General features: G+C 44.0%; 1 protein-coding gene across 1 annotated transcript in view; it reads left to right on the top strand.

The window, feature by feature from the left end:
- The window catches only part of RPAP3 (RNA polymerase II associated protein 3), a 103,113-nt gene extending 82,071 nt beyond the window's left edge, over positions 1–21,042 (top strand). Inside the window, exons 14-17 of the mRNA XM_077473305.1 lie at positions 9,194–9,374; positions 14,092–14,189; positions 19,339–19,439; positions 20,845–21,042. Of these exons, the coding sequence (XP_077329431.1) occupies positions 9,194–9,374; positions 14,092–14,189; positions 19,339–19,439; positions 20,845–20,930 (466 nt within the window). The 3' untranslated portion in view covers positions 20,931–21,042. The remainder of the gene's footprint in view (positions 1–9,193; positions 9,375–14,091; positions 14,190–19,338; positions 19,440–20,844) is intronic.
- Positions 21,043–22,859: the final 1,817 nt, after the last annotated feature.

Raw genomic sequence — 22,859 nt, 5'->3', positions numbered from 1 at the left:
CGATCGATACTGCACTTGGGTGGGCTGGGCAGAGGGGCAAAACGCAGGTGCTAGGAGGTATCTGGGCTGATCCCGCTAACGATGCGTTTTTTTGGAACCCTAAACTGCTGGGGACGCTAGTATAGATCTGATCAGATATTGATCTGTTCAGATTCTATACCACTATGGGAGGTTTATGCTTTGTGTGTGGGTGTTAACGGTACTGGCACTAACCTAGCGCTGCCTGGGGCGACGCAGACCCTGACCCTAAAACCTAATTGATATCACCCGCCGGGTGATCAGGGGGTTAAACCTTTATTGGGTAATAAATGGTGGGTGCCCTGATGCTACAAAAAGCAAACTAACCAGAGTCACCCGTAACACTTATACGGTGATCAGTGGTGAAAGGGTTAACTAGGGGCAATCAGGGGGTTCAAATTTTTATTAGGTAGTATATGGGGGTCCCTGGCGCTATATAAAAACCTGACGGGGAACCTAAATAACTAACTGGCTAACCAGCGTCACCAGTGACACTTATACTGTGATCGCTGGTGAAAGGGTTAACTAGGGGCAATCAGGGGGTTAAAACCATTATTGGGTAGTATATGGGGGTACCTAACGCTATAAAAACCTGGCGGTGAACCTAAAAAAATAACTAGCTACCTAGCGACACTAATGCAGCGATCAGAAAAACGATCGCTTAGTGACACTGGCAAAAGGGGGTGAAAGGGTTAACTAGGGGCAATCAGGGGGTTAAAACCATTATTGGTTAGTATATCGGGGTACCTAGCGCTATAAAAACCTGGCGGTGAACCTAAAAAATAAACTAGCTACCTAGCGACACTAATGCAGCGATCAGAAAAATGATCGCTTAGTGACACTGGAAAAAGGGGGTGAAAGGGTTAACTAGGGGCAATCAGGGGGTTAAAACCATTATTGGGTAGTATATCGGGGTACCCAGCACTATAAAAACCTGGCGGTGAACCTAAAAAAAAAAACTAGCTACCTAGCGACATTAATGCAGCGATCAGAAAAATGATCGCTTAGTGACACTGGCAAAAGGGGGTGAAAGGGTTAACTAGGCGCAATCAGGGGGTAAAATCTTTATTGGGGGGTGATAGGGGGCTACCCTGGACCTAACACTAACTGCCCTGACAGTTTTTACTGTTACAACTGACACTGAATGCAGTGATCAGTAAAGAAATGATCAATGCAATCAGTGACACTGTGACTGGGGGGGGGGGGGGAGGGGTTTGTGTGCCTGTGTGTACCTACATGTCAGTGTAGTGTTGGTGCACGCTTACTTTTAGTCTTCTCCTCGTAGTCCGGTCAAAAAGACCGCCCAGAGGAGAATGACATCACTTCCTCCTTCCTTTGTAAACAATACACAGTGGGAGGACGCTTCTCATTGGCCAGGAGCGATCCAGAGGGGATGGCCAGAAACCAACGGCCATCCCCTCATCACGGATCGCTCCTGCAGCAAACCGGACCGTCGTATCCAGCGGAAGGGGGTCCGATAGGACCCCCCACCCGCTGGAAGGCAGGCACGTACATGTACGTGCTTGTGCCTGCCTGTGCCATTGCGATGACGTACAATGGCAATACGGCGGTCCTTAAGTGGTTAATAAAGAATTTTGAAGAAAAATAAGGGTCAGTGCCCATCTGCAGCCTCGCCATTGCCCATTAATGAAGCCTGATTAGTGCCCATCTGCAGCCCCGCTATTGCCCATCTGCAGCCTCACCATTCCCCATCACTGCAGTCTGATCAGTGCCCATCTGCAGCCTTTCCCATCATTGCAGCCAAATCCATGCCCATCTGTAGCCTTGCCTATTTTTACAGCATAATCCATGCCCATCTGACTCGGAGGGGAAGGAGGAAATGAGCGCCACCGAAATAGACAGAGTCGGATCTCCTGTGTCTTCGGCGTGCAGTCATGCCCAGTCCTATCCCTTGGCTTGGCTCCTATGATCAACATAACATCGCTCCAATGCCGGGTCGTCAACACTAAGAGCCATCCAGGGGTGTGACTGCGAGCCACGTACACAGGAGATTCGACTCCGTCTATTTCGGTGGTGCTCATTTCCTCCTTCCCCTCCAAGTCAGCACCATATCGGTGTATAACACGCACACACAATTTCCCCCTATTGTAAAGGGGGAAAAGTGCCTGTTATATGCCAATAAATACGGTAAATTTTATTTGTGTACAACGTTGCATTAATGCGCAATTGTCAGTTAAAGTAACGCAGTTCCATTTCGCAAAAAATGGCCTGGTCATGAAGGGGGTAAAACCTTCTGGAGGTCAAGTGGTTAAAGAAGTGTTATCAGTAGGTCTGAGGTTATCCATATACTTCAAAGGAGAATCTTGTGGAGGAAAGTAATAGCAAAATTGGTGACACCTTCTAAATTTTCCAAGGGAATTGGTGATTGTATCTCAGGGAAAAATAGTCCTGGTTGGTTTAGAATAGATCATGGGTGCTCAAACTGTGGCCCTCCAGCTGTTGCAGAACTACAAGTCCCATGTAGTACTGTAAGGCTGACAGTTACAAGCATTAAAGGCAGATGCATGATGGGACTTGTAGTTCCACAGCAGCTGGAGGGCCACAGTTTGAGCAGCTACGGGTAAGATGAATGAACTGACCCATGTGTCCGAGTCTGCGGCACATTGCACCATAGGCAATAGTCTTCACCACTTTGATTTGCCACTCGGGATTTTATTGTGCATTGGTGTTCCTTCTGACCCAGAAATGATGCCAGTCGATATGGGTGAAGAGAATATGCACATTTCCATAATCTAAGCAGCCGGAGCAGAATGCCATATCGTGTGTTGTGGATGGGGGAGAAATGTGAGTTGGGAAGTGGCTGCTGTTGCTATGCAGTCCAGCAATCAGTTACAGTGTAGGATAGTGGGAAGGCTGCTGTACTGCTCTAAGTGCTTAGTGTCAGTTCTATTTTTAAAACAGTAGGCAAAAAAAGAAAAAAACATTCAGACTCGCTAATCACCACACTGCCAGTGCGTTACCCAGAGGAGAACGACACAACCAGGCTGACAGGCTGCATTTTTCAAAACTTGGTATCAATAGCTGAGAATTAATAAAAAAAAATATCTTTACACTAAGAAAACAAAAATAAAAAAATCAGCGATACCCTTTGTTATTCTAAGGTATGCTGCTAATGTCTTTGCTAATGTCCTGGAATACAGCAATGTCGGCGCCGCAGCTGATCTTTCCATCTGCTCTCGGGTGCTGCCACCGCCATTGCCTGCAAGGGAAAGATCTCAAAACTATACCCTTTCAAGGAATAGGAGGTTAAACACCTTGAGTCAGCTCACTTGGTGGATGCAGCACTAATGAGGCTTCTTAGGTATGTGACTCTTCCTCTTGAAGATATGGTCTCATTTAAAGATCCTTTGGAGAGACAGATTTATTCTGACCTGAAACTGATTTATTTGACAGCAGCCACAGTTTGCAAACCTGTCCTGGCCTTAGCAGCAGTCTCTAAAGCCTTCGAGGCATGGTCAGACAACGTGAATGAGTCTCTTAGAGATATCTCGGAAAAGGTAGCCAAGAGTTGATGTTGTTAGCGGTCACCGCCCGTCAGGCCTTGTGGCTCCGACCCTGGTTGGTGGATTCAGCTTCTAAACAAGCTAGGTGCCATATTCCCTTTGAGGGCACCTCCCTCTTTGGCAACAAGCTTCATAGCACCATAACCCAGGCCACAGGTGGTAAGTCGGGGGGTTCCTCTATCAGGATAGGCGTTTACAGAACCAGAAACGCACCTTTTCAAGAACACAGAATTCTGATTGTGCAAGGGAAGCACGCAGCTACAGACCTGGTCGTGAATTTTCAAGATCATGGAAATCCAGGCAGTCCTCTTCTAAAAAGCCCACAAAAGGGGCTTCCTCTGGTAACCAGGACTCCACTAAGTCCTTTTTAAATTGGGCCCGTTCAAACATGTCAGGTGGGGGCTCGCCTTCTCCATTTCCGGAATGTTTGGGCAGCCTCAATTCGGGACTTCTGGACCATCAAGACGGTCTCCTCAGGTCACACCTGGGTGTTCAACAGCACTCCCAGACTAAGATTTATGCCTACAAGCCTTCCAAGTTCAGAGGAAAAGAAACAAGTTATTTTAGCTCACGTAAGCTCTTTATTGGTTCAAGGCGCAGCCATTCCTGTTCCAGATGACGAACGAGGTAAAGGCATGTATTCCCCTCTATTTTTGATGCAGAAGAAGAATGGCACATGGAGGCCAGTCATAGATTTGACTCATTTCAACCGGTTTATCGGAAAAGAAAAATTCAAGATGGAATCACTATTAACGATCCTGCAGTCGGTCCATCCAGGGGACTGGTTGGTGTCAATAGACTTGAAAGATGCCTACTTTCACGTTCCAGTGGCAGCAGACTTCCAAAAGTTCCTTCGCTTTGCAGTGGGCTATCAACACTTACAGTTTACCTGTCTTCCATTTGGTCTCACGACATTACCTCGGGTGTTCTCCAAGGTTCTGTTAGCTGTTGTTGCTCTGTTTAGAGTCAAAGGAGTTTGTCTTCATCACTATTTAGATGACCTCCTCCTTTTAGCCCAAGACAAAGGTCAACTTCTAGAGCACAGGACCCTAGTAATTGCCACTCTCCAAGAGTTTGGGTGGCTCCTGAATTTGGAGAAAAGTCATCTGAATCCATCTCAGTCTCTCGTGTTTCTAGGTGCCCATTTCAGCACGGGGGAAGGCACCATCTCGTTACCCGGAGAGAAGATTGTGGCGATCCGGGACAGGATACGCTCAACCCTCGCTTCATCTCACCTGACCGCTCTTTAATGTCTGAAGGTGATTGGCACCATGGCAGCCACCATTCACATGGGGAAGTGGGTGTAGTGGCACACTCGCCCATTCCAAAAAGGCTTTCTCCAACAATGAGATTCTCCCAGCAAGTGTCAGCGCATCCTTCTCACTCCATCCATGAGAGAGTATCTCCTTTGGTGCCTTCAGGGTAAAAATCTCTGCAACTGCCATTCAATCTTCCCATCACATGGGTTACAATAACCTCAGATGCCAGCAATCGGGGCTGGGGCGCTCATTGCCTATTGGAAGTGGCTCAGGGCCGATGGAGCAGTATATTGTGTCCAGTATACTGGAACTGCGGGCAGTCATTCAGTTGCTCAGGTCCTTCCACAATCTGATAGAGAACTCCTCAGTGATGCTCCAATTGGACAATACAACTGCAGTGGCTTACATAAGGAAGCAAGGTGGAACTCGTGGCTGGTCTCTCCTACGAGAGGTGGAGCCAATCACGAACTGGGCTCAGAAGAATTTATCCAACATTTCGGCAGTCTACATTCCAGGGGTTCAGAATGTACAGGCGGACTTTCTATCTCGTGTTCAAATGGACGAGTGGTCCTTACACAAAGAGGTGTTCAATTGGCTCCTAACACTGGGAGCGTTTCCAGAAGTGGATCCCCATGCAATTACAAGCTGACCAAGTATTTGAGGTTCGAGGATCCCCAAGCCTATGGGATAGATGCCCTCATGGACCTGTGGAGGTTCAGCAAGGCATACACCTTCCCTCCAGTACCTGTGATACTCCACTTTCTCTGCAGGCTCAGAACAGAGGAGGTGGAAGTCATTGTAGTAATACCCTTCTGGCCCAACAGGCAATGGTTTCCCCTCTTAACACGCCTCAGTTATCGGGACTCAATTCCTCTGCCTCTCAGGCTGGATCTTCTGTACCAAGGCACAACCCTGCATCCATGTCCAGCTCACCTAAATCTCAGGGTCTGATTTTTGAGAGGGGAAGGCTTGAAGCCTTAGGTTGTCCTGAAGAAGCCATTCCGACTCTTCTTAATGCCAGAAGGAAGAGCACGAATAGAGTTTACGAACAGTTTTGGTCCAAGTTTTCAGAACCCGTCTTCTAGACCTAATCCATGTGGTTCTCCAGAGTTCCAGGATATACTTAGGTTTTCTGCAATCAGGTTTGGATCTGCCTCTAGCAGTAAGCTCTCTTCGTGTACATATATTTCAGCCATCTCGGCGTTTACAGGAATTTCATGGACTAATCACTCCTTGATTCGTCAGTTCTTCAAGGGTGCTATCAGACTTAGACCTCAAAGAAAACTAAGGTTTACTAAGTGGGATCTTCCTCTTGTTCTAGATTTCCTTTCCACACTTGGAACAGATCCCGACAAACCTCTCTCGGCCAAAGATCTTATGCTCAAGACCGTATTTCTGGTGGCAGTAACATCAGTGGGTCTGAAATCAGAAACCTAGGTTCCAAGGAACCGTTCCTGAATTTTTTTCCCCAGATAGAGCAGTGTTAATTTCCATGCTTGGCTCAAACCCTAAAGTAACATCTATTTTTCACGAAAATCAAGAAATCGTGTTGTCTACCTTTTGAGGCAACAGAGGGTCAAGATGTCCATCCCCTCGATGTGGGACATACTTTGAGTCAATATCTGGAAGCTACGGAATCTTTTAGACAAACGGACTTCCTTTTCATGCTTCTACAGGGAAAAACAAGGTAAAACGGGCTTCAATCAGATCCATTTCTGCTTGGATAGTCCAGACAATTCAAAAGACTTATAAAGCGAAGGGCTTGGCTCCTCCAGAGGCAGTGACTGCACACTCAGCTTGGAGTATCTCAATTTCCTGGGCGGCTTCTCGTCATGTTGCATCTGAAGTTATATGTAGAGCGGCTTCTTGGTCATCTGTTAATACTATTGTTTCCCACTATTGTGTTGAACCAGCCGCTTTGTCATCCATTATTTTGGTTTGAAAGTGCTGTCAGTTGACAGTGTTAAATAAATGTATTTTCTTTGTTCAGCATTGTGCCCACCCAGGTGTGTTTAGCGAGTTATTTCCCACACGTATGCTGCCATGGAGCCTGTCGGGAAAACTGAAAATTTATATCCAATACTTACCGTAATTTTCCTTTCCTGATAGGCTCCATGGCAGCAGGAGTCCCTCCCAATGCTTGGAGTAGGCTAGTTACAAAACACGGCTAGGAGCTCACAGCTGAAATTTATAGGGAGGGGTCCTATTGGGTCATTTTGGAGGCGGGGTCAACCCACACGTATGCTACCATGGAGCCTATCGGGAAAGGCAAATGACGGTATTTGATAAAAATTTTCTGTTTTTTATTTATTTTTTATGCTAGTATTGGTAGTAATCAGCTACTTATAAATGGGACTGTGATAGTACAATGGGCAATCTGATCAATGATAATAATACGATCAATGATAAAAATAATCACTGTCAATGTACTAATGACACTGGCTGGGAAGGGGTCAACATTTCAATCATCATTTCCATGTTCTGTGTACTGTTGGAGACCAGCTATAATGAATGCAGGGTCCTGGGTTTAGTAACACTTTTAACCACTTGCCGACCAGTGCACGACGATGTACGTCGACAGAATGGCACGGGCAGGCAAATGGGCGTACATGGTACGTCCCTTTAAATTTGCCGCCCTGCCATCGGGAGCGCGCTGCCGGCGGCGCGCTCCCGCGCTGGTCGGGACCCCCGTGAGTCTGGTCGCGGGACCCGCGGACTCGATCGCCGCGTGCATACCCGCGATCGTCTCGCGGAGCGGCCAAATGAAGAAATGCGTTTCTCCATTCTGCCTAGCAACTAGTGACGCTGATCTCTGCTCCATGTGATTGGAGCAGAGATCAGTGTTCACTAAATGAAAGCCCAACCCTCCCACAGTTAGTAACACACCCCTAGGAACACTTAACCCCTACACTGCCACCCACTGGTTAACCCCTTCACTGCCAGTGTCATTTACACAGGAATCACTGCATTTATATAGCAGTGATTACTGTATAAATGACAATGGTCCCAAAAATGTGTCAAAAATGTCCGATGGGTCCCCCACAATGTCGCAGTCACAATAAAAATCGCTGATCGCCGCCATTACTAGTAAAAAAAAAAATAATAAAAAATTATTAATAAAAATGCTATAAAACTATCCCTATTTTGTAAACGCTATAACTTTTGCGCAAACCAATCAATAATCGCTTATTGCGATTTTTTTTTTTTACCAAAAATATGTAGAAGAATACGTATCGGCCTAAACTAAGGGAAAAGGTTTTTTTATATATTTTTGGGGGATATTTATTATAACAAAAAGCAAAAAATAATGCGTTTTTTTCAAAATTGTCGCTCTATTTTTGTTTATAGCGCAAAAAATAAAAACCGCAGGGGTGATCAAATACCACCAAAAGAAAGCTCTATTTGTGGGAAAAAAAGGACGTTGATTTTGTTTGGGAGCCACGTCGCACGACCGCGCAATTGTCAGTTAAAGCGACGCAGTGCCGAATCGCAAACAGTGGTCTGGTCTTTGACCAGCAAATTGGTCCGGTCTGAAAGTGGTTAAATATGTGAACATCAGCTGTGCTAGCAGCAAAGAAGTTTGCATAATATTACTACAACTGCATGCATTTAATAGCCATGTTTCTTTAGGCCAGCATAACGCACTTTTTTTTTTTTTTTTCCAAAAAGAGAGTAACTTGTTTTGATCTCGCCTTACTACTTTACATGTTAGGTCGGAAGGCGTGTTGCATACCACCATATGTTTAGGGTATTTTATTCTGTTCTTGCCTAGTCCTTGATATATGTTTAAATAATTTGTACCTTTCAGGGAGCTAATATTGATCTACTGTTATCCGTAAAAGCATACGTTTTTTTTTGTTTTTTTCTGCTTTTCACTTTGTATTGGTAAATTTTTTATGAAATAATTTGCATGTAGCCACAAATGTATGTGGAGCCAAAACTTTTTTTTTGTTTTGGATATAGTGGGGAAGGATTAGGACTCCTGTCAGGTTTTAGATTCCTTCAATTCCTGTCTAGTAAATAGGTTATACCCAGAACAGGAAGTGAGGGGAACTCTCTGGAACAGCAACACAGACAGAAGTAAAAATGCTTAATTTTATGTCAAGTAGGGGGTGCTAGCAGCTCTGCCAGCTTTTTATTGTTTTTTGCTTCCCTGCTTCAGATTTCCCCTCATTGTCCTCCCTGGCTGGGAAACCTCTCTGATGGAGCCCCAGATAGCAATAAAATCTGACAAAAAATTCGAACCTTCCTCCACCCCATCGAAAACCAAGAAAAAATAGTTGGGTAACAATCTCTGCAGCAAATGCTAATTTACTTGTCATTGTAGAGTTATTAATTTGTACCTTTTTACATACAGTGTAATTTATCCCTTTTTTTTTTTACAATTTTAAGGAGCAATACAGACAACCACGTTCCGCCTCAAATACTGCTGCCGAAAGTAATAAATGAGGTGCCACCATTATTGCCACCCATGACCACTGATGTTCCAGGCATCCCTACAAGTTCATTTCAGCTTGAGTCAGATTTCAGGAGCCTGAAGGGCAACCAGGAAATGTTATACAAGTATATGAAGGTATTAAAAAATTACCTGTGTGTGTTGCATGTTTTTTGAAAAACCCAAAAAAAGCCCTAATATTGTACTCTAGGCTTACTTTCACAGTTCTGCTGAAATTGCTTTCATTGTACACTGTGAGCTTCTCAAAATGTGCATTTGAAGCTGCAACTAATCAGAAATAGAGACCACTAAATTTCCATGCTGGAGGACATCCAGCACCATCTAGCTCTATGTTGACTGGCAAGTTATCACATCAGCACATCTGTAAGAACACCAATAGAAAAGATTCTATTTTCAGATTAAACATTAAAAAAAAAAAAATATATATATATATATACAGTGGTGTGAAAAAGTGTTTGCCCCCTTTCTCATTTCCTGTTCCTTTGCATGTTTGTCACACTTAAGTGTTTCGAAACATCAAACCAATTTAAACAATAGTCAAGGAAAACACAAGTAAACACAAAATGCAATTTGTAAATGAAGGTGTTTATTATTAAAGGTGAAAAAAAATCCAAACCATCATGGCCCTGTGTGAAAAAGTGATTGCCCCCCTTGTTAAAACATACTATAACTGTGGTTGTCCACACCTGAGTTCAATTTCTATAGCCACACCCAGGCCTGATTATTGCCACACCTGTTCACAATCAAGGCATCACTTAAATAGGAGCTGCTTGACACAGTAAGGTCCACCAGAAGATCCTTAAAAGCTACACATCATGCCGAGACCCAAAGAAATTCAGGAACAATTGAGAAAGAAAGTAATTGAGATCTATCAGTCTGGAAAGGGTTATAAAGCCATTTCCAAAGCTTTGGGAATCCAGCGAACCACAGTGAGAGCCATTATCCACAAATGGCGAAGACATGGAACAGTGGTGAACCTTCCCAGGAGTGGCCGGCCGCCCAAAATTACCCCAAGAGCGCAGCGACGACTCATCCAATAGGTCACAAAAGACCCCACAACAACGTCCAAGGAACTGCAGGCCTCACTTGCCTCAGTTAAGGTCAGCGTTCATGCCTCCACCATCAGGAAAAGACTGGGCAAAAATGGCCTGCATGGCAGAGTTCCAAGGAGAAAACCACTGCTGAGCAAAAAGAACATCAAAGCTCGTCTCAATTTCTCCACAACACATCTTGATGATCCCCAAGACTTTTGGGACAACATTCTGTGGACCGATGAGACAAAAGTGGAACTCTTTGGAAGGTGTGTGTCCAAGTATACCTGGCGTAGAAGGAACACTGCATTTCATAAAAAGAACATTATACCAACAGTAAAATATGGTGGTGGTAGTGTGATGGTCTGGGGCTGTTTTGCTGCTTCAGGACCTGGAAGACTTGCCGTGATAAAAGGAACTATGAATTCTGCTGTCTACCAAGAGATCCTGAAGGAGAATGTCCAACCATCTGTTCGTGTACTCAAGCTGAAACGAACTTGGGTTCTGCAGCAGGACAATGATCCTAAACACACCAGCAAGTCCACCACCGAATGGCTGAAGAAAAACAAAATGAAGACTTTGGAGTGGCCTAGCCAAAGTCCTGACCTCATTGTTTTCAAAAATCCAGTTTGGGACCTGGAGCCCGGAGATTCCATAGTGTTATGGGTGGGACAGAATCTCCAATCCTGGGACCGGGTTTTGGGAACAGCCAGAAGTCTGGCTGGTTGATTGCACAGGTGGGTCCTGAGCTTATAACAGAGCCAAGACCAGGGTTCTGGGCTCCACCCTCTCGAGGAGTCCAGACAAGCAAGGGAGAAGCATGCATGTCTGCATGGTATAATCAGAGGGCCCAAAGCTGTGGGCTGAGCAGCAAAGAAGAGAAAAAGAGGTACAGTAGTTGTACGACATCTCTGTTGTAGGGATAAGAGGGCTGAAGTGTAAGCCTGAACGGCGGTATTGCTGAGAAGAGCCAGGTGGCTTGGCATTTTTAATTTTTATTATTACGCTGTTGCTGTGGAAAGCTGAAACCCCTGTGTGGGAAGCCCACCTGTTATTGGACTTGTTTTCTTTTACTTTTAATAAAAGTGGGCCAACAAGCCCTTAAATGGCATAACTGGCGTGGATTCTGCTCACTTGTGTGCTCTACACAGAGGCTAAATAACCCCCAAATATCACAATATATATACATATATATATATATATATATATATATATATAATGTGTGTATGTATGGGTGTTTATTTATTACAGGTATTCTAGCACCATCAATTTATGCAGGGCTTTACATATACAGTATATTGTACATTTTCATCATTCCCTGCCCTCAAGGAGCTTACAATCTAAGATCCCTAACTCACATTCATACATACTAGAGCTATTTTAGAGAGGCGCTAGTTAACCTAGCAGCATGTCTGGAGTGTGGGAGAAAACCGGAGAACTTGGAGAAAACCCACACAGACATTGGGAGAACATGTAAACTCCAGGCAGGTTGGGATTTGAACCAATGACCCTAGTGCTGGTAAGGAGAAGCCATTTAATCTTTGTGCTACCCCACAGCAACTCTCAAAATAATTTATTTTCATTTTTTTTTATATATAAAAACATCTTCCACACTATGCGTTTACCTTAGTTTTTTACTTATAAATATATTCGGTTAGTATGCACCTTCTACTTTAAGAGGCTCATTAACCACTTCCCGTCTGGCCTATAGCAGATTGACGGCCGTGAGGTAGTGGTTCTGTTATCCTGACTGGGCATCATATGATGTCAGTCTGACACGCGGCATCTCTGATAATGTTAGCGAGCTTCTGACAGAGGCTTCTTACCACGTGATCGGCTGTGACCAAAGACAGCTAATCATCGAGTGAACCAGGAAGTGACGGTAAACGGCATTTCTCGGTTTGTGCTGACAGGGAGAGCCGATTGGCAGCTCTGCCTGTCAGGGGGGGGGGGGGGGTCTGTGCTGATAATCGGCACATTGATTATCAGCACAGCCCCATCAGATGTGCCACCACAGCTGCCAAAACAGGTGCCCATCAGCTGCCAGTCAGTGCCCCATCATAAGCGGCTGTAGGTGCCCACAACAGTGCAAATGAGTGCCCTACAGTACAGTAACACCTGTCAGTACCTCATCATCAGTGCCACCTATCAGTGACCATCAGTGCTGCATATCATTGCTGCCTGTTGGTGCCCATCAGTGTTGCATATCAGTGCCCATCAGTAAAGGAGAAAACAACATTTTATAACTGCAACAAAGAAAAAATATTGGTCTTTTATAGTTTGTTTAGCAAAAAAATAAAAACCCCAGTGGTGATCAAATACCACCAAAAGAAAGCTCTATTTGTGGGAAGAAAATGATAAATATTTAGTTTGTGTGCTGTGTTGCATTACCATGCTATTGCCTTTCAAAATGCAATAGCGCTGAAAGCTGAAAATTGTCCTAGGCAGGAAGGGGGTGAAAGTGCCTGGTATTAAAGTGGTTGTAAAGTCTAATTTTTTTATTTTTTCTCTAAAAATACCAAACATCTTATACTTACCTCCTCTGTGCAGCTGGTTTTGTACAGAACAGCCCTGATCCTCCTCTTCTTGGGACCCTCTATGGCTCTCCTGGCCCCTCCCTCCTGTTGAGTGCCCCCACAGCAAGCAGCTCGCTATGGGGGCACCCAAGCTGTGTCCATTCAGACACAGAGCCCTGTTTCGGCTCGCCCCTCTCTCTCCTGATTGGCTAGCTGACTTTAATTGACAGCAGTGGGAGCCAGTGGTGCCGCTGTTGTGTCTCAGCCAATCAGGAGGAGAGTCCCAGATGGGCGGGAACTCATTGACATCGCTGGAGAGAGATGAGGCTCAGGTAAGTATGAGGGGGTCTGCTGGACACAGAAGGTTTTTTATCTTAATGTGTAGAATGCATTAAGATAAAAAACCTTAAAAAAAAAAAAGCATCTCTTGATGGGACCATGCACCTCCACTTCTCCTTATCGCTGTCCACCTCTGCAGACAGTACTATTGACTTTTCCTTTTGTGTATAATTTTCTCCTTTGATCCCAATTTTATTAAGTATTAAAATGTCACTCGCCATTTGCTGCATAAAGGACTGGTGTCTTCCTCAGAGGGTGTGGAGCACTGTAACCTCCTACCAGCACTTTTGTCCTGCTTTGTTGATATAATATGCTGCTATGGCAACCACTACTTAGGCAGGTTGCTGTGATGTTTTCAGGAAGCTATGTACAGCACCCTGTCAGACCTTCCCACTAGCCATGATCTGCCCGAATAGCATAGAGAAGCATAAAGACCTAGTGGTCATATCCCTGGGTCTAAAATAAGGCATGTAAAAATGTAAATGCTTCAAGGTACACCAGTTAGATAAAATTTTTATATATATATATATATATATATATATATATATATATAAATTTGTAGGCACTTACCTTTAGCAGCTTGTCAATACCTGCCACTATGCCTAACTCCTAGGTTGTTCTGAACTGCAAAGCTTTAATACTTACTGTACCCCCCCCCCCCAACTCTCAAACATCTTTACTGCTTTATAACCATGATGGGCAAACTTATTGGCCAGTAGGAATGTGTAAGGGGCAGAAAGGGGTGGGCAAGCTTTGACACAACAACTAAATATCTTAAGATTTGCACTTGGGTATATCCTACATTTTGGGCATAGCAATAATGAGTTTTAGGGGCCTAAGGTTTAAACTGATTTTAGAAGTTGATGTTGTTGCAGTTATATTTTAGTTATGACTTAATAAATTTGCATAATACATAAATATAATTTTGTTTCTTCTGTTTGATTGTAGCAAATTGAACCATCCATGTACACTAAAATCTTCCAGAAAGCATTGGATCCAGATGTGTTTAATGAAATGTTAAAGATCCTACGACTTAAATACATTGAGTAAGCAGACGTTTTATCTTTAATAACACATACAGTTTTCTCAGTTTTATAAATGCACTGGCAGGATGCCCACTGCACCTGTAAATCTTTGATTGTTGATAAATCATGTAATCTATTTAAAGCTTATGTCACCCCAACATGTCATATCCCTGATATGTGCCTGCTATACCATGTACTTGTGTTAAAAAGTATCCTGTTCTCTTTGGATTGCTTCCTTTGTGTGAAATACCTGGTGTTTCTACCAGTCCTCCTGCTTTCCTATTTCCAATCGACCATGCTTGGTATGAGAACACATCCATCCCAGTGTGGTCAGTGTCATATCCAGAGGTTGTCTTTGGGAAATAGAGGTATGAATGCTGCCAGAATTGCTGCAGAGGTTGAGGGGGTCAGCCTGTCGGTGCTTAGACCATACATCGCACGTAGCATCAAATTGGTCTGCATGGCCATCGTCCCAGAAGGAAGCCTCTTCTAAAGAGGATGCACAAGAAAGCCCACAAACAGTTTACTGAAGACAAGCAGACTAAGGACAAATATTACTAGAACCATGTCCTGTGGTCTGATGAGACCAAGATAAATGTAATTGGTTCAGATGGTGACAAGCGTGTGTGGCGGAAACCAGGTGAGGAGTACAAAGACAAATGTGTTTTGCCTACAGTCAAATATGGTGATGGGAGTGTCATGGTCTGGGGCTGCAAGAGTGCTTCCAGCACTGGGGAGTTACAGTTCATTGAGGGAACCATGAATTCCAACATGTACTGTGACATACTGAAGCAGAGCATGATCCCCTCCCTTCAGAGACTGGGCCGCAGGGCAGTATTCCAACATAACGACCCTAAACACACCTCCAAGACGACCACTGCCTTGCTAAAGAAGCGGGTAGAGGGTAAAGGTGTTGGACTGTGGCCAAGCATGTCTCCAGACCTAAACCATATTGAGCACCTGTGGGGCATCCTCAAATGGAAGGTGTAGGAGTGCAAGGTCTCTAACATCCACCAGCTCCCTGATGTCATCATGGAGGCGTGGAAGAGGACTCCAGTGACAACCTGTGAAGCTCTGGTGAACTCCATGCCCAAGATGGTTAGGCAGTGCTGGGAAATAATGGTAGCCACACAAAATATTGACACTTTGGCCCCAATGTGGAAATTTTCACTTAGGGGTGTACTCACTTTTGTTGCAAGTAGTTTAGACTTTAATGGCTGTGTGTTGTTATTTTAAAGGGGACATCAAATTTACAGTGTTATACAAGCTATACACTCACTACTTGACATTATAGCAAAGTGTAATTTCTTCAGTGTTGTCACATGAAAAGATAGAATATATTTACAAAAATGTGAGGGGTGTACTCACTTTTGTGAGAAAAATAAAGGAACACTTTTTAATTAGAGTATAGCATCAAGTCATTTAAACTCCTGGGATCTTGATCTGGTCAGTTAAGTAGCAGAGGGGGTTGTTAATCAGTTTCAGCTGCTTTAGTGTTATTGAAATCAAAAACAGGTGCACTAGATGGATGACCTCCAAAACAGGAATGGTTTTACAGTTGGAGGCCAATGACATCTTTTTTTTTCCTTGCTCATCATTTCTGACTGTTTTTCACTAGTTTTGCATTTGGCTAGGGCCAGTGTCATGGCTGGTAGCATGAGGCGATACCTGGACCCTATAGAGGTTGCACAGGGAGTCCAAATCTTCTAGGATGGCCCATCAATACGTGTCATTGCCAGAAGGTTTGCTATGTCTCCCAGCACAGTCTCAAGAGCATAGAGGAGATTCCAGGAGACAGGCAATTACTCTAGGAGACCTGGACAGTGCCGTAGAAGGTCCTTAACCCATCAGCAGGACTGGTATCTGCTCATTTTGTGCAAGGAGGAACAGGATGAGCACTGCCAGAGCCTTACAAAATGACCTCCAACAGGCCACGGGTGTGAATGTCTCTGACCAGACAATCAGAAATAAACTTCATTAGGGTGGCCTGAGGGCCCGATGTCCTCTAGTGGGCCCTGTGCTCACTACCCGGGACACCGTGGAGCTGGATTGGCATTTGTCATTGAACACCAGAATTGTCAGGTTCACCCTGAGCACATGTGACAGTGGTGGAGAACGTTATGCCACCTGTAACATCGTTCAGCATGACCTGTTTGGTGGTTGGTCAGTGATGATCTGGGGAGACATATCCATGGAGGGACACACAGACCTCTACAGGCTAGACAATGCACCCTGACTGTCATTAGGTATCAGGATAAAATCCTTGGACCCATTGTCGGACCCTATGCTGATGCAATGGGTCCTGGGTTCCTCCTGCTGCACGACAGTGTCCGGCCCCATGTGGCGAGAGTATGTAGCCAGTTCCTGTAGGATGAAGGAATTGATACCATTGACTGGCCCCCACGCTCACCTGACCTAAAACCAATAGAACACCTCTGGGACACGTTTCAGTCCATCCGACTTCAGTTTGTTCAGGTGCTCAGTGATGGCCTTATCCAGATCTGGGAATAAATACCCCAGGACACCACCCATCATCTCATTAGGATCATGCCCGACATTGTTGGGCATGCATACTGTACAAGCATGTGGGGGCCATACAAACTACTGAGTACCACTTTGAGTTGAATTCAACCCTCTGTAGTTTGATGATGTTCATTCCCATCAAACGATGTGGCATCCTTTAGTTTCTAACACATTACCCAGTCCATATCAGTATAGATATTCAACATAATATTTTTCCCCATTGAGATCTGATGTGTTTTCAAAGTGTTCCTTTCATTTTTTTGAGCAGTGTATATATATATATATATATATATATATATATATATATATATATATATATATATATATATATATATACATACATACATACATACATACATACATACATACATACATACATACATACATACATACACACAGTATCTCACAAACATGCATACACACCCCTCACATTTTTGTAAATATTTTATTATATCTTTTCATGTGACAACACTGAAGAAATTACCCTTTGCTACAAGGAGTTCACCAGAGCTTCACAGGTTGCCACTGGAGTCCTCTTCCACTCCTCCATGATGACATCACAGAGCTGGTGGATGTTAGAGACCTTGCACTCCTTCCATTTGAGGGTGCTCCACAGATGCTCAATAGGGTTTAGGTCTGGAGACTTCTTTAGCAAGGCAGTGGTCATCTTGGAGGTGTGTTTGAGGTCGTTATGTTGGAATACTGACCCGTGGCCCAGTCTCTGAAGGGAGGGGATCGTGCTCTGCTTCAGTATGTCACAGAACATGTTGGCATTCATGGTTCCCTCAATGAACTGTAGGTCCCCAGTGCCGGCAGCACTCATGCAGCCCCAGTCCATAACACTCCCACCACCATGCTTGACTGTAGGCAAGAAACACTTGTCTTTGTACTCCTCGGCTGGTTACCGCCACATACACTTGACACCATCTGAACCAAATAAGTTTATCTTAATCACAGTGCATGGGTTCAGCAATCCATGTCCTTACTCTGCTTGTCTTCAGCAAACTGTTTGTGGGCTTTCCTGTGCATCATCTTTACAAGAGGCTTCCTTCTGGGATGACAGCCATGCAGACCAATTTGATGCAGTGTGCGGCATATGGTGTGAGCACTGACAGGCTGACCCCCCACCCCTTCAACCTCTGTAGCAATGATGGCAGCACTTATACGTCTATTTCTCAAAAACAACCTCTGGATATGACACTGAGCACATGCACTCAACTTCTTTGGTTGAACATGGCACAAGGCTTGTTCTGAGTGAAACCTGTTCTCCTAACCAGCTGTATGGTCTTGGTCATCATGCTGCAGCTCAGTTTTAGGGTTTTGGCAATCTTCTTATAACCTAGGCCCTCTTTATGTAAAGCAACTATTCTTTTTTCAGATCTTCAGAGAGTTCTTTGCCATGAGGTGCTATTTTGAACTTCCAGTGACCAGTAAGAGAGTGAGAGCGATAACATAAAATTTAACACACCTGCTCCCCATTCACACCTGAGACCCTGTAACACTAATGAGTCACATGACATCGGGGAGGGAAAATGGCTAATTGGGCCCAATTTGGACATTTTCACTTAGGTGTGTACTCACTTTTGTTGCCAACGGTTTAGACATTAATGGCTGTGTGTTGAGTTATTTTGAGGGGACAGCAAATGGACTCTGTTATACAAGCTGTACTCATTACTTTACATTGTAGCAAAGTGTCAGTTCTTCAGTGTTTTTACTGGTAATGTCGGTGATCAGCGATTTTTAGCGCGTCTGCGACATCGCGGCTGTCAAATCTGACACTTTTTGAGGACCAGTGACACCAATACAGTGATCAGTGCTAAAAGATGCACCAGGGGCAATCCAGGGGTTAAGTGTGTGCCTGTTTAACTGTGTGGGGAAGGGACAGACTGGAGGGAAAGAGAAATTGTGTTTCAGTTTAGCTAAAACACAAAGATTTCTCCTTTGCTCCCTGACAGATCAGCGGTTTGCCTTGTTTACATTGCTCCCTGTCCAATCACAGCAGAAGCAGGGTGCATGCATCCCCTACACCGCGTGCACAAAATCACATACAGGTACGTAATTTTGCACAGCCGGGCCACCATATGTATGGTGGGCAGTAGTTCTAAAGGCTCAGGGTTTTTTTATCTCTATACATTCTATGCATGAAGATAAAAACCACCTCTGTGCAGCAGTCCCCCCAGCCCCGATAATATTTACGTGAACCCCATTGCGATCTAACAATGTGCATGAGAGCCTTGGGTCTCCGGGGATTCTTCCTCTTTACGACCATTGGCTCCCGCTGCTGTCAGTAACAGCCATTGAGGAGAGAGGGGGACAGATGAATGAACACGCAGAGCAATGGCTCAGGAGCAAACCTGCTTGGGTGCCTCAATGCTGCTTCCTCTGAGGGTACTCGGCAGGAGGGTGGTGCCAGGAATAACGACGAGGAACCCAGGAAGAGGAGGATCGAGCTGCTCTGTGCAAAACCATTGCACAGAGCAGGTAAGTAGGACATGTTTGTTATTTTTATTTTTTTTATTGCCTTTAATATCGCTTTACGATGCATATATGAAATTTTTATCTTGGATAGACGATTTAACTGAAAATTTCCAAACTATCTTCAAAAGATTATAGTTATTGCCATAACGAGAGTATTTCTGTTCTCTAGAAATGAAGATGCCGCTAAAGTTCTGGAAATTTTACAAAGATTGTCTGAACTTAGAAGATTTGATATGGCAGTTATGTTTTTATCAGAAGCAGAGAAAGACGGTAAGCTCGCTTGTTCTCACTCTCACTCTCACTGCCCTGACATTTATTTTATATACTTGGCAAAATGTTTGTGCCAAAATTACATATGTTATTGGAAATCAATTTCAAGTATAACTATAGGCAAAACATTTCTTCTTATTTTGGATGGAGTAGTGGGGAGTAGAGATGAGCCCCCAGAACATCCGACCATAGCAAAAGTTCAAAACTGAACTCTGAAACCCCATTGAAGTCTATGGGACCCTAACGTGAAAATTCAAAAGTCCCAATTTTGAAGGCTTATATGCAAGTTATTGGCCATAAAAAGGGTACGAGGGCCTGGGTACTGCCCTGGGGACTGCCCTGGGGACATGTACCAATGCAAAAAAAAAAGATTGTTTTTAAAAGAGCAGTGATTTTAATGATGCCTAAAGTGAAACAATAAAAATGAAAAATCCCTTGTAATATAGTGCGCGGGGGACCCCTTAGTCTGCCTGTAAAGTGGCGCATCTCTACCTTGTATATAACCTGCTGCAGCAAAACTGACATTTATAAAGAAAAATTACATTTACATTTCTGGCAATACATTACCATTTCCTGCAATAGAAAAATGTAAAAAAAAAAAGCAGTGGGGGTTCCACAATCCATACCAGGCCTCCAGATCCTGCCCCCCCTATGGGAGTATGGAGTATATAGTAACCCTACCCATTCATCAAAAAGGTGTCAAAAAGAAATAAAAACATGCACACATCGTTTTTGACAATTCCTTTATTAAAAATTCAAAAAACAATGACCCCCAGTGTAGATCTATTATCAATCACGACACCACCACCGGACCCGAAAAAAGAAACCGCTAACCGCCTACTGCAGGCTCCACTGTTTGATAGTTCTTATATAGGTAAGGGGCAAAGCCACTGGCAATGTCACAAGGGGGTGGAGCCACCAGGTGGCCCCGTCCTTTATATAAGAACTGTCAAATGGTGGAGCAGGTAGATGATGGTTAGCCTTAGTCGCGGACGGAGCATTTTTTTTTTCCGTGTGTGTGGGTTCAGCAGTGCAGCGGGTGCATACTCATTATAGGGGGGCCGAGATCTGGGGGCCCCCTTGTTAAAGTGGGCTTCCAGTATCTGATAAGCCCTCTGTTTGCCGACCCCCACAAGCACAGCTCGGGGTTGTTGGGGGAAGGTGCCTTGGGGTGGGGGAGGCAGACCCCCCTGCCCCAAAACAACCTCCCCTTGTTAAGGGCATGTGGCCTGGTATGGTTCAGGAGGGGGGCGCTAGCTCTTCATTAATACATAATGCTGTTATATTGTTTTTATTTTTGATGGTTTGCTAGTGTTTTGTTTTTGTTTTTTAACGTTGTACTTTATTTTTTTTAACTTTTGTGCTGTTTATTTTTTTTAACTTTTGTGCTGTTTATTTTTTTCAGATGTCCATGCCCTGTTTAATTATGTAGAACAGTCACTAAAGACAAGTGATTCTTTTTATGCTCTAAAGAAGAAATATGGCATTTGAGCATTAAACCAAGAAATGTGTTAAAATGCAGTTATTAAGATTAAATCTTTTTGGCAAATGTAATGGACTCTGTATAAATCCTGTACAAAATAAATAAATTTTTTGTACCTTTTGTGAATGCATTTGTTGAATATGTATTTTTTTTTTTTTCATAAAATGGCAAAAGTAATGCAAAACCATTTGTGGTACAGAAATAAAAAAAAAGGGGGGGGGAGAAGGGGTAACAAGGGCTCAGCAAAAAATCTTCAAAACGATAATATATGAGGAAGAAGTAATAAAGGAAAGAAGAAAAGAGAAGGGATGGTAGATTTATTTTTAGAAAATAAAACCAATGTTAAGTCAAATTGGTGTGAAATCATAGCCTATATTTCAGCAAAAAAGTCCGGTTGGAAGCAAAGAAATGTCCTGAAAAACAAACACTATCAAGTTGTAAATAGTATACCAAACTTATCCGAAGTGGCGTAATGCATCCGGATACCACAGCTTATTATGCTTTTCCCAGTTATCAGTTTTTTTGGCTTGCTTCTCTCCCATTAGCATAAAATCATTCAAAAGGTCAACCCAGGCAGTGGTCCTCCAGAATAGGGGGATAAGCTGCCAAGCCGCCAACAGGAAAAAACGGAGAAGATTCGATTTTTGAGATCTAATGGACCCAGGGAGATTAGACAGAAGTGCTATTTTAGGCGAGGGGGGAAAAGAGTCATCATACATCTCATTATATATTCAAAATATCCATTTCCAAAATGGACGGTTGCACTCCCACCATACATGCAAGTAAGCACCTCTCATCTCATGGCAGCGCCAGCATAGATCTGAAGCATTAGGAAATATACAACTGGATTTCAATACCATCTAGATCATTTTTTAAAGATTTTTCTCCTGGGTATAGCAGGAGATTGAGGATTTATGTGTGAGCAAGAAAGCGGTATGCCATTCCTCAGGGCATATATCTCTATCTCCAGTTCCTTTGACCACACTTTTGTATACGTAGGGAGAGTATCGTGTGGGAGACATGATCTCCTTATAAATTTGTGATAATCTATGGCGAGGAACCCTCTGAAGGGGAAAACCATCTTTCAAAAGCAGTCAAGGGTCTATGTGTTTGTCCCAACGCCTGTAAAGTGCTACAATATTTGGTCATTTGTGGTAAGCCAGTCAATGTGAACTATTGGAGAAGTCGCACTCGCTGAAAGAGGCCAGAAGTAGGATGTACAAATTTATGGGCAGTAGGCCAAGAATACATTTCATAAGAGGCATATGTGGAAGCCTGACCCCCACTGGGTTATCAAAAAGGGGAGTTAGAGCCCTTTCACACTATTAGCGTGGCTGCATTAGCGGTAAAGAGCTGCTAGTTTTAGTGCTGTTTCACCGCTGCCGAAGCAACCATTGATTTCAATGACAGTAGCGGTTTAGGAGTGCTCCTGCACCGCCTCAAAGACGCAGCTTTTTTGGGGCTTTTTTTTCAGGGTTTTTTTGGCCCTGCAAGCGCATCTCCCCAGTATGAAAGCACTTGAGCTTTCACACTGGGAGGTTTGAGAGGTGCTTTTCAGGCACTTCACAGGCGCTATTATTTGCACTAAAATGCCTGAAAAGTGCCTTCAGTGTGAAAGGGGTCTTAAAGGGCTGGGATCCATGGTTAAAACAAGTCCATGCAAGGAGATGGTAGTGTGCCAGTGAGGCACTGTGACTCATGGGTTCCATAGTTTACTCTGCTGAGCCTGGTGGAATGAACAGCTGCCTCTAACCCTGGAGCTCGTGGAGGCAGGCGGTGAGCCCAATGAATGCCAGATCAATGCGCCGGGAAATGACAAGAGCCAGCAGTTGGGCAGAAGTGTTCCACTATGGAGACAGTACTGTGCAAGCAACCAGCAAGGAAGTCCATCAATCTGGCATCCTTTGAGCTCACCACCCACCCACAGGAGCTCCATT

Source organism: Lithobates pipiens, unplaced genomic scaffold (assembly GCF_037356315.1).
Source record: "Lithobates pipiens isolate NorthernLeopardFrog02 unplaced genomic scaffold, aLitPip1_a1.2 Scaffold_8, whole genome shotgun sequence".
NCBI lineage: Eukaryota > Metazoa > Chordata > Amphibia > Anura > Ranidae > Lithobates > Lithobates pipiens.
Note: the sequence above shows the minus strand (reverse complement) of the source record. Positions and strands in the feature narration are given on the sequence as shown.